Source organism: Odocoileus virginianus, chromosome 7 (assembly GCF_023699985.2).
Source record: "Odocoileus virginianus isolate 20LAN1187 ecotype Illinois chromosome 7, Ovbor_1.2, whole genome shotgun sequence".
NCBI classification, from domain to species: Eukaryota; Metazoa; Chordata; class Mammalia; order Artiodactyla; family Cervidae; genus Odocoileus; species Odocoileus virginianus.
This window is the reverse complement of record NC_069680.1, coordinates 5,784,617-5,796,959: the sequence shown is the minus strand read 5'-3', so window position 1 is coordinate 5,796,959 and position 12,343 is coordinate 5,784,617. Positions and strand designations below refer to the sequence as shown.

Below are 12,343 nucleotides of genomic sequence, written 5' to 3'. Positions count from 1 at the left end.
TCCAATATTGACTTCTTATCTCTACCCCTTAGTTTTATTATTTTAGTCATTGCTCTAGGTTTTCAAACATGCATTTTTAACTTACCACAGTATACCTTCAAAATTTGTTATATGACTTCATGTAATGTGTAATAACCTTTCAATAGTGTGTTTGCATTTGCCCCACTCCTGGTCTTTGTATTACTATTGTCAAACATTTTTCTTCTAGGTTTCTTATAAATTTCACATTCCATTGTTATTATTTTTTGATTTGATGAATCAATTATCTTTTCCTAGTTTTCAAATTTATGTGAAAGTATTTTACACTTTATCCATGTATTTACCATTTCCAGTATGTTTTATTCCTGTTGAAAGATCCAGATAATGTAATTTTCCTTCTACCAGATACCTTTTGTTAACATTTCTTCTAATTGTAGGACTGTTAACAACACATTCTCTCAGATTGTTTGTTTGAAAAGGTCTTTATTTCACTCTCATTTCAGAAAGATGTTTTTGCTGGATATAGAATTCTAGGCTAACTTTTTTTTTCTTTTGGCACAGATATCATTCCATTGTTTTCTGGCTTGTGTAGTTTCTGACAAGTGTGAATTTTTATCTTTTCTCCTTTGTATGTGTGTTTTTTCCCCATTGAGCTGCTCTTAATATTCTTTCTTTAACATTGGTTTTCAGCAATTTTATTGTGATGTGCTTATACCTTCCGTTTTGTTCCTTATAATGTTCATGATTGTCTTTAAGCACTTGAAGCTTAAAGACTTAAAGTCTTTAAGCACTTTAAGTTCTTTAAATGTCCTTGCTAATTTCATAATCTCTTTCATTTCTGGGTCTGTTTCTATTCACTGATGTTTCTCTGAGTTATGAGTTACATTTTCTTGCTTCTTGACATGTCTAATAATTTTTTACTGGATATTGGGCATTGTGACTGTTACAAAGTTGAATGCTGGATTTTGTTGTCTTTATTAAATAGTGTCAGACTTCATTGAGGAAGGTAAAGAAATTATTTGTGGAGCAGCAATCTCCTTTTTGTAATGTTGAACAGGGAGGCAGTGACCATAACCATCCCAAAGAAAAAGAAATGCAGGAAGGCAAAGTGGTTGTTTGAGGAGGCTTTACAAATAGCTGAGGAAAGAAGAGAAGCAAAAGGCAGGGGAGAATGGGAAAGATATACCCAACTAAATCCAGAGTTCCAAGAATAGCAAGGAGAGATACAAAGGCTTTATTAAATGAACAGTGCAAAGAAATAGAGGAAAACAATAGCATGGGTAAGACTAGAGATCTCTTTAAGAAACTTGGACAGGGACTTCCCTGGTGGTCCAGGGCTAGGATTCCGAGCTCCCAATGCAGGGGACCCTGGTATGATCCCTGGTCAGGGAAGTAGATCCTACATGCTGCAACTAAGACCTGGTACAGCCAAATAAATTTTAAAAAAAGAAAAAGAAAATGAAAATTGGAGATATCAAGGGAACATTTCATGCAAGGATGGGCACAATAAAGGAAATGGTAAGGACCTAAAAGAAGCAGAAGAGATTAAGAAGTTCTTTGTATAAGAACTATACAAAAAGGTTTTAATGACCCATATAATCACTCACCAAGAGCCAGACAAATCAAAGGGGCCTTAGGAAGCATTACTACGAGCAAAGCCAGCAGAGGTGACAGAATTCCAGCTGATCTATTTTAAAATTCTAAAAGATGATGCTGTTAAAGTGCTGCACTCAGTTATATTAGCAAATTTGGAAAACTCAGCCATGGCCATAGAACTGGAAAAGGTCAGTTTTCATTCCAATCCCAAAGAAAGGCAATGCCAAAGGATGTGTACACTACCATACAGTTGTGCTCATTTCACATGCTAGCAAGGTTATGCTCAAAATCCTTCAAGATAGACTTCAACAGTATGTGAACCAAGAACTTCCAGATGTTACAAGCTGGGTTTTGAAGCAGCAGAGGAACCAACATCAAATTGCCAACATTTGTTGAATCGTGGAGAACACAGTGGAGTTCCCGAAAAACATCTATTTCTGCTTCACTGACTACACGGAAGCCTTTGACTGTGTGGATCACAACAAACTGTGAAAAATTCATAAGAGATGGGAATACCAGACCATCTTACCTGCCTCCTGAGATACCTGTTCACAGGTCAAGAAGCAACAGTTAGAACCTCACATGGAACAACTGACTGGTTCAGAATTGAGAAAGGAGTCTGACAGGCTGTATATTGTCACCCTGTTTATTTAATGTCTGTGTCGAGTACATCATGCAAAATGCTGGTCGGGATGAATCACAAGCTGGAATCAAGATTGCTGGGAGAAATATCAACAACCTCAGATATGCAGATGACACCACTCTAATGGCAGAAAGTGAAGAGGAACTAAAGAACCTCTTGATGAGGAAAGAGGAGAGTGAAAAGGCTGGCTTAAAACTCAACATTAAGCAACCTAAGATTATCTGATCCCGTCACTTCATGGAAAATAAAAGGGGAAAAAGTGGAAGCAGTGACAGACTTTATTTTCTTGTGCTCCAAAGTCACAGCAGATGGTGACTGCAGCCATGAAATTAAAAGACTTGCTCCTTGGAAGGAAAGCTATGACAAACCTTGGACAGCGTATTAAAAAGCAGAGATATCACTTTGTTGACAAAGGTTCATATAGTCAAAACTATGGTTTTTCCAGGAGTCATGTACAGATCTGAGAGTTGGACCATAAACCATAAAGAGAGCTGAACACCGAAGAATTTATGCTTTTGAATTTTGGTCCTGGAGAAGACTCTTAAGAGCCCCTTGAACTGAAGGGAGATCACACCAAGTCAATCCTAAAGGAAATAAACCCTGAATATTTGTGGGAAGAACTGTTGCTGAAGCTGAAGCTCAAAACTTTGGCCACCTAATGCAGAGAGCCAACTCATTGGAAAAGACCCTGATGCTGGGAAAGATTAAAGGCAAAAGGAGAAGGGGGCGACAGAGGATGAGATGGTTAGATAGTATCACCATCTCAATAGACATGAATTAGAGCAAGCTCTGGGAGATAGTGGAGGACAGGAGGAGCCTGGTGTGCTGCAGTCCATGGAGTCACAGCATTGGATACAACTTAGCAACAGAACAACAATATCCTTTTGAAACTTCTTTTTTTTTTCCAGAAGAAAAAAATGAATTGGAATGTAGTGATCTTTCTTTTCCAGTGTTATTGAGCTATAACTGACATATACCACTATTTAAGTTTACCACTTAATAACTTAAGTTACTTAAGTTATTTAAGTAACTCTAGTTAACATCAGTCACATCCTATAGATGCAAAGGCAGCAGGAGGGTGGGGTGGTCCTTGTGATGACAACTCAGGATCTACTGTCTCAGTAACTTCTAAATATACCATGTGTGCTGCACTAAGTCATTTCAGTTGTGTCCGACTCTTTGTGACCCTGTGGATGGTAGCCCACCAGGCTCCCCTGTTGATGGGATTCTCCTGGCAAGAATACTGGAGTGGGTTGCCATGCCCTACTCCAGGAGATCTTCCCAACCCAGGATCAAACCTGTGTCTCTAAAGTCTCCTTCATTGGCAAGCAGGGCTCTTTACCACTAGTGCCACCTGGGAAGCCCAAATATACTAAGGAGCAGTGTTAACTGTAGTCATCATGTAGTATGTTACACCCCCCAGTACTTATTTATCTTATAATTGGAAGTTTGTACCTTTTGACCACCATGTATGAAACTCCTTATCTTTATTAAGATAGGTTTAGAATGACTTTTAATTCTGTTTGTGTGTGTGTGTGTGTGTTAATCGCTCAGTCGTGTCTGATTCTGTGCAACCCCATGGACTCCTCTGTCCATGGGATTTCCCAGGCAAGAGTACTGGAGTGTGTTGCCATTCTCTTCTCCAGGGGATCTTCCTGACCCAGGGATTGAACCCTGCGTGTCCTACATTGCAGGCAGACTCTTTATCATCTGAGCCACCAGGGAAGTCCCCAAGTTTAGTTCTCCTGTTAAGGTGTTAGTGTTCTGGTGCCTCCTTTGAGTGCCCTACACATTCAACAGGTACTTTTCATTCTGGTTGATCAAAATTCATACAACTCCCAATCCTGTGTGAGCTCTGGGAATTGTTCAGCTTACAGATCCTCAGTCATTTTTCTGTGGAAACTGGTTGAATTTTACGCTAAAAGTGTGATTCTTATTGTTCAGCAACAGATTCAGTGGGAACTGTACATAAATTTCTAAAACCCTTTTCTTTGCTGAACTGCTTCCTTTCTGGTAACCTGCCTCACAAATGCCAGCCCCTCTGCCTTTCCAAACTTTAATGTGTTTCCTTAGCCCAGCAAGATTTTTGTGCTCACCTTATATTTTCTTTCTCTCAGGATTCCTGTCCTGCACTGCATTTTATACAGTGTATGAAAAAAATTATTTCTTCTGTGAAGTCGTGAAGTCGCTCAGTCATGTCCGACTCTTTGTGAGCCCATGGACTGTAGCCTACCAGGCTCCTCAGTCCATGTAATTTTCCAGGCAAGAGTACTGGAGTGGGTTGCCATTTCCTTCTCCAGGGGATCTTCCCAATCCAGGGACTGAACCCAGGTCTCCCACATTGCAGGCAGACACTTTACCATCTGAGCCACCAGGGAAGCCACCATTATTCCATTATAAATGAAAGTGGAAGTCTTGAACTACTTCAAAATATTAGAGTATACCCTGAGTTAACCTACCCAGCTAAATTTTTAAAATTTCATTTACTTTTCAGAGAACTGCCACTTGAATTAACTATTCATATGCATTGTCCATTTTACTTCATTTTCCTTCTTCCTTCCTTCCTCTTTTTTTTTCCATTATGAGAGAAGAGTCTTGAATGGATTTTGGAAACAGGATGTTATAGTGAGCATTTTCATGTATTTTTAAAGATAATACACTAAAAGATTTCTCTTCCCTTTCACCATATTTTCCTTCTATTCTTGGGCCCAGGTCCAACCTTTAACATTGATCATTTACAAAGGTGCTATCCTCAAGTCTCTCAGAACAGCAAGAATTGAAACATGAGAGCTCTTGGATGGCTGATATTTTGTCAGATAGTTAACTGTCTGCTTGGAAACCATGACTCTTTTAGGCTATGTCCATCTCAATGTGAACCAAGCATTGTCCTGAATAAGAGCTTAAGTAGATGGCATCTGAAGGAAGCTAACAGTTTTCTCTGGGTACTAGTTAGCCTTGGAGTTCATGGATCTAATTGTTTCTTCTCCTTGTCTTCTGAGATGCAAACCTGTTAGTTACTTATGCAAATAAGTGCTAAATATAGCTCAGCAAGACTTTGAACCTGGCTATTCAAAGATCACTTTGTTTGTCTGCTTAGATTATTTTGGACAGTTATCTAATGAGTACAATGCACAACTTAGCTGGATTGTGCAGCTGAACATTGCTAAATTGAACGAACCTCAAAGGGACATCTCAGAATGGATCAAACCTGATTTCCAAAAAAATTGGAACTATGGATTGTGTGGAGAGTAAAGTGAAATCCTTTCCCACCCTTTCAACCTTTTGCTCATCTTTTGTGCAGGATTTATTTTTTCAGCATCAGGGCAGAGCCTGAATAATCTACCCTTCAAATAATATACCCTGAATGGAGCCTAAGCTGTCAGGGCCAGAGTCACAGACCTAATGGCTCAACTAATGGCTCTCCTGAGCTGCTGTCCCGGGGCCTTGCCACACTGGTGAGAATTTTGCAGGCTGAATTAGCTGAGTTAGGATTATGTTGTAGGCAAAAGAGAAGAGACTTTGGATTTCTTAATTTTCCCTGTCTTAAAAGGTATACTGTTTCAATCAGACTGCCCATTCATTGATCAGTCAGCTAGCTGACTCCAAACCACTTATAGTTGTATTGGCTCAACTGTTTCTGTGCTGTATATGTAAGTGTGCCCTTCAAGGGTGGCTTATCTTGATTCCTCATTGCTTGTTAGCTCCTTAAAGGTAGGACTTGGGGTTTAGAAGCATGTCAGAGCACTGTGAACAGTGCACTGGCAGGGTGTACTGTCTAATTCTAATTTTATCATGTGACTTTCTCTTTTTTCTTTTTGCCAGGCTTTGTGGCTAATGGGATCTCAGTTCCCTGACCAGGGATTGAACCCAGGCCACGGCAATGAATGCTGAATCCTAACCACTAGACCACCAGGGAATTCCCCTATGATGTGACCTTGATGAGAGACCTGAATGTTACTCAATTAGTCCACAAGCATGTTGAATGTTTACTGTTCCTCAAGACTGTGTTGGGGATTGTGGAAAATCTGTAATGTTGCACTGGGTCCCTTCCTTCAGGGTGCTAAGAATCCAGCTATTTTCTATGATTAGGGGTTCAGCAGAGTTAAAGCAGGACTGCATGAAAATGAAAACAGAGTGGTTACAGTCTTTTTGGAAGAATGGAAAATTGGTCTTAGAGTATGATCATTCATTGTAGAGGGATTCGCTGTATCCTTTTAACACCCCACCCCAAGCCTGGAAACTGTCTGGTGGCTGCAGCCAAAAAAGCCCAATTAAACTCTAAAGATCAGTAATTCCCTGGCAGTCTAGGGGTTAGGAGTTTGTACTCTCACTGCCAAGAGCCTGGGTTCAGTCCCTGGTTGGGGAACTAAGATCCCACAAGTTGTGCAGTGCGGCAAACAATAAATAAAATGATAATAATAAAAAACATTGAAGACCTTTGAATTTTAAACTTCTAAATGAGCATTGAGTAATTAGAGTAGCAACCAAAGCCAGACTTTGCTAATAATGAATTTGGGGTAGTCTGTAAAGTTTTGTTGGTGGTTTACATTATCAACAGGGTCTTCAACTGCTGAGCAGGGCCTTCAGCTGCTGTGGTTGCAAACTGACAAGATGTGGAGCCCTGAGGACATGGTAGTCATTAAAGCTCAAACATCAAACCAGGCCTTCACCAGGTTACATTCTCAGCTTTGCACATGTCATGCTTCCCACTTCTTAGCAGTGAGTTTGAGATCCTTGAATTTTTATTCTCTGAAACATCACTTAGCCTGTAAACTCAACAATGTACCCCCAGGTTAGACTAGCCTGCTAGTGCAGGAGGAGCACTGGATGGGGAGTCAGGGGACTTTGCTGTATAATTCCAGCTTTGTGTCTTGGGGCAGTGTACAGTCTTTCAAGATGTCTGTTTGTTCATCTGTGACATGAGGGCCATGTACTCAGTATTTGGGTGATTTCAAAGGTTTCTTCCAGAACTATTATTATTATGATTTTCTCTCAGTGGTAACACTTTGGTAGAAAGAGTTATGGTTGCCTTTCATGTCACAATCCTCAGGTATTCTTGCTATTTCCAGACCCTCCTGGCCACCATTTAACCACCTGATTTGTCTTAATTTGAATATATCAGATACTTACTTTTTCCAGTTTTCTTGTTTCCATCTCAATAGCCTTCATTCATTTAGCACCCTTGCTAGATCCTATCACTTAGATATTAATGTTTATTTATATATTATCACTTATCTTCATAGTATTGTAAGAAAATATTATAATGGTAACTATTTTACAGACAAACTAAAGCTCAGACAGGTCAAGGTTATATAACTAACTAATAAATTAAGGTGTCAAGATTTGAACCCAGACTTTGCTGATTCCATAGCCTCTTTCTGTTACACCCCACTGCAGTCTTGATAGGTTCCATGTTTATTTCCTATTCTATAAGACTTCTCAGTAGGTTTCTCTACTGGTATCTTGTGGTTTCATCCTCATTTGGCAGCCTGGTCTCTAAGGAAGGCCATACATGTTGCCCTGGCTAGAGTGGGCTAGTGTCAGACTTCTGTACTTTCCCCAAATAGGGTATATACTTTAGATGTCGTTTCAAACTGAGGAGAAGATAATGAACGCAGATTTGCTGTCAGGTCACATCCTGTTACTTAGTTGTCCCCTCATTCTCATTCTCCCAGGAATTCAGTCCAGCGGAGATTTGGACTGAATCTCTGGACTGTCTTCAGAGCCCAGGAAGTACCTACTCCTATTTCAAACTGTCCCAGCAGAGACCAGGCAGTTTTTCAGGCACAAGGTAAAGCCCTCTTACATCAAGACTAGATAGCCATTGCCAGGAACTTTTCTAGCTTGGCAATCCTCCTTTGCTGCTATCTTCAGGCAAGACTTATTTCCCATTTCAAAGGTCTTGCTAAAAAATATAAAGGTGGGGCACAGGGTACTGAATAGTCTTTTGGGAATGCCTATTATGTGTGCTAGAGGAAGAGGGTGTTTTTGTGTGTGTGTGTGTGTGTGTGTGTGTGTGTGTGTGTGTGCGCGCGCGCGCCTGAAACCTCATCAACAATTTTGAACTAAATTTTTGCTCTGGGATCTTGTTGCTCCCTGATGTGGCCAAGAGCCTCCCAACTTGTATCATGCGAGGCCAGGCCTCTGCTCAGCTTTTCTTTAGTATAACCTGTATCTGCCTGAACTACTAAGATTACTAAGGTTGGCAGTGGGTACTGGCCATTCTCTGACTTCTGGTTGATGCATTGTCAGTTACACTCAGGACATGGGGTCATTATGGGAAGCCTGCTTTTGTATTGTATAGAGAGTACTCTTCACCAGAATGTGCCACAAGCTAATGGAGATGTGTAAGGCCCCAGCTCCTGGTTTATGGTTAGAACTACCTGGGGATAAGCAGAACTACCAAATGGCCTGTTGTCACCAGAGGAGGCTTTCATCATAAAATTAGTAACCTTTCATTGCTTGTTATTAATGTGCCAGGCATTGGACAATCTTATCTCATTTCATCCTCACATCAGCTCTATGAGGAAGAGTGTTATCCTTTTACAAATAAGAAAACTGAGGCTCAGAGATTAAGTAGTGTGTATAAGTTTACAGAGCTACCTGTGGTTGATCTAGGAGTAAAATTCAGGTCTTCCTAACCTCAAAGCCTATGTCTTCTCCAGAGACCTCAGGGAAGGAGTTTAGGTCCTCTCCCTCACTAATTTATTCTTCCCTCACCTGAGACAGAGTGTTTCAAGATATCTAATGAGATCTTTGAAACTGAGGTCATTTGTGCCTTCCACTTAAATCCAGAAGATGTTCCTTCGTGGTGAAGAGTCATTTATGCACATAAGATCTTTGGGGACAGTTTGAAATAGGAGTAGGCACTTCCTGGGCTCTGAAGACAGTCCAGGAACTATCCAGGTTGCTGTATAGCCATTGGGACGATAATGTTTCCATCAGTTGTATGTTATTTTCAGGAACTCAGAACTTTTATTCCCATGTAATGTTTGGAAAGTGAGTTCAACTTCCACCTTTCAGAGAGAACCCCTCTTGAAGTTCCACCTCAAAAAGGTTAGGTAATTGTCTGAGATTCCACAGTAAGAGTGAAACTCCCAATTCAGTTTTCTATCAGACCTTTTTGCCAGGACCCAGGTTCCCATGGACTAAGCATCACAGGTAGGGGAATAAGGACTCCTTAGAGAGCATGTGGCAGATAGGTGACTTACTGCCTTTAGAGCTACATTGAACTGAGGTGGACAAGGTTCTAGGAAGCTCACAAGCCCAACAACTGGTAAACAAAGGTGGCTCTGTTAGGGTATATACTATACCTGATGGATTAGGGAGAAATGTCCATCTAGGAAGGGCCTTTGAAGTTGCCAGGAAGCCAGAAATTGAGACGGCAAATTATGATAAAGCCTAAGGCCTTTAGGCACAAGGGCTCTGGTAAATTGTTCTCTGTGTAACTACCGCCTTCACCACATCTCAGGCCAGTGTTGAGGGTGAGGCCCAAATGGGACATGTTCCTAAAGTCCGTAGTTACAGAAAGGAACGTCCCAGACTAGGAGGGAGTTGCTAGTGTTCTGGAGTTCAAAAGGGCTGGGACCCAGACCTGAGTTTAGAATGTTTTCTTCTCTTGAAAGAGAAGTGATATGGACAGGAAATAACAGGAGTTAGGTGAACACAAGAAAGGGCCAGAGAAGGAGAAGGTGACCCTAGGCAGTGTCTGGACAAGGGGAGAGCTGAGATCATGCTGTAAGTCCAGCCAGGCCTCTGGTTTCCTTCCAAGGAGCTGATAGCTCAGGGGCCATTTCTGCTTTCACTCCATGTAAGAAACTGAACTAAGCCGTTCCAGCAAAAGCCAGCTTTATTGGGAAAGGAAAAATCCCTGTGCTGAGTGATATCTTATACCTTCCACTCTGCCCTGGCAAAAAGAGAGAATGATCAAGGTGGCCTTGCCTGAGGCTCTCAGGACATAGCATCTCTTGACATGCTCTTTCTTCTTCTCAGAAGTTGGCTTCAGCATGGTATTTGTCCTTTGGTACCTGACTCCCCTTAGTAAAGGCTGAGTCCAGGTTACTGGGTCATAGCTATTGCTGAAACTGCCCGGAGTTCAGGGATTAGAAAAGCAGGTATTATTTTATTCTGCCTGATTCCTGGGGGCTGATTCCATCTTACCTTTTTTTGGAACTTTGCCTTTTTGTGGGCTGGAGTCCTCTACTTCCGAGAGAAGACCTTGGCTGTAGAAGTTTCAGCCATGAGCACACCTGTCATATGTGAGAGAGCCAGATGACTTCTTGGGTGACTAGCATCGCTCAGTTGTGGTCCTCCTGCCAACAGAACTAACAAATAGAAGCGAAGAAACCAGTCTCTACTAGAGTCTGTGGGACATAGTTTGGCAAAGTGACCTTGAAGACTGGGATGTCTGGAGGAAAAGAGCCCGAGTCTGGACCAGAGCTTTGACATGATTGTCCTTCCCAAACTCAGGAACACAAGTCTTTATTCTCCATCCCTACCCTCTCCTCAGGAATTCTTGGCAGGCAGATATATTTGCCACCAGGTGCAGTCTGCCCTGAAATAAGACTGAATTGATGAAGGGAACAGCCCAGAGGCACCTTTGTACCCCTCAGGAATGCATTCTCAACCCCTCTGATCAGTCTTGACTCTAGCTTACTCCCTTCAGCCCTGCCTTCTGTTAGAGCTCAGCCTCCCTTATCATACTCATTCCTCGCAAGACTCCTGGCTGAGCTGGGAGCTCTCCATGACATCATACACTTCCCTCCCAGGTCAGACCAAATTGCAGAACAGCTGTTGGCCAGATTGTCAGAGTCACTCTCCTGGTCTCTCCTTTCTACCTAGCTCACTTCTTTTAAGTTAATGGAGAAGATCTACATCTTCTGATTGCAACTAATCATTGTATAACCCAAATATAATTATCTTCAAGCTGGCAAGGTAGTATTACACTCTAAATACTAATCTGATCTTGCTAATAGTGGACATGATATATCCGAAATAGTTTTTGTTACAGGGAGTAGCAGGAGCCTGGGCTCGGTCACCTCTGAATATTTGTGATCTAACTAACTGTCCTTGCCTTTGATTCATGGTCTAATAAGCCAGACTTATATCAGAACTGGCTTTGGTAATCCTTTCCTTCTGGAACCACAGAGATCCAAGGTTCCTGGAGTTAGCGGAAGTCCGAGTCCACCACAGAGACATAGTAGGGAGGGACCCCTCCTCAGAATAGAAGAGGATGAGATAAACTCTAGCTTAGTCTATAAATGTCTCTTACACTCCAATGCTGGGATGCTCAAAAGTTCCATCCAGGCAATGGATAAGAAGACTGAGTTGGCATTGAGAGATGAAAACAAGTGGCAGATGGTACTGAAGAACATCCCGGGACTAAAGAAATGTGGTTCCCAGAAAGGGAAAAGGAAAGATATTGGCAAAGTCTTACTCAGCAACTGTGACAGCCTGGCCAGAGAAAGCTGCGCAATACAGCTGAGAATGCGTCTGTGGTGTCAGGGATACTGAGGGGCTCAGACACTGTTCTGTCCCCTCTTCTCATCTCCTTTACCATACCCACAGTAAACGGCCCTGAAAACCAGGCTGGACTGGTCACGAAATGCAGGGGATGGAAGAAATTAGAAAGTGGTCCCAGCTACTGTACAGCTAGGGAACTCTACTTAGTATCTTATAGTACCCATAATGCAAGAGAATGTAAAAAAAAAATACACACATAGATATATGTATGTATGTATGTATTTTGGCCATGCCACATGGCTTGTAGGATCTTAATTCCCCATTAGGGATTGAACCCATGCCCCTCACAGTGAAAGCATGGAATTCTAAACACTGGACCACTGGGAAATTCCCTGTATATTTTATGTGTATGTGTAACTGATTCACTTTGCTGTACACCTGAAACTGACACACCATTGTAAATCAACTATATTTCAATACAAATTTTTTTAAAAAGTGGTTCCAGAAACCTGAGGAATTGCCATGGCCAGCCTTTTTTCAGTAATAAGTAGTGACAAATAGTGACACAGTCTCTTGGGTGTGTTGTCCCATACTGAATCCAGCCCAGTAGAGCAGCAGGAGAGGTGTGGAGGCCAAGTGACCTAGGGTTTGTGTGGCCTAAGC

The 12,343-nt window shown here is 41.7% G+C and overlaps 1 protein-coding gene across 4 annotated transcripts in view; it reads left to right on the top strand.

The window, feature by feature from the left end:
- The window catches only part of ARMH3 (armadillo like helical domain containing 3), a 174,786-nt gene that overhangs the window by 158,549 nt on the left and 3,894 nt on the right, over positions 1-12,343 (top strand). Inside the window, exon 25 of one of the 4 annotated variants that reach the window (XM_020897833.2) lies at positions 6,041-6,668. The exons of the other annotated variants lie outside the window; for them this stretch is intronic. Coding sequence (XP_020753492.1) covers positions 6,041-6,109 — 69 coding nt within the window. The 3' untranslated portion in view covers positions 6,110-6,668. Of the gene's footprint in view, positions 1-6,040; positions 6,669-12,343 lie in introns of those variants that run through there. 4 annotated transcript variants of the gene reach the window in all.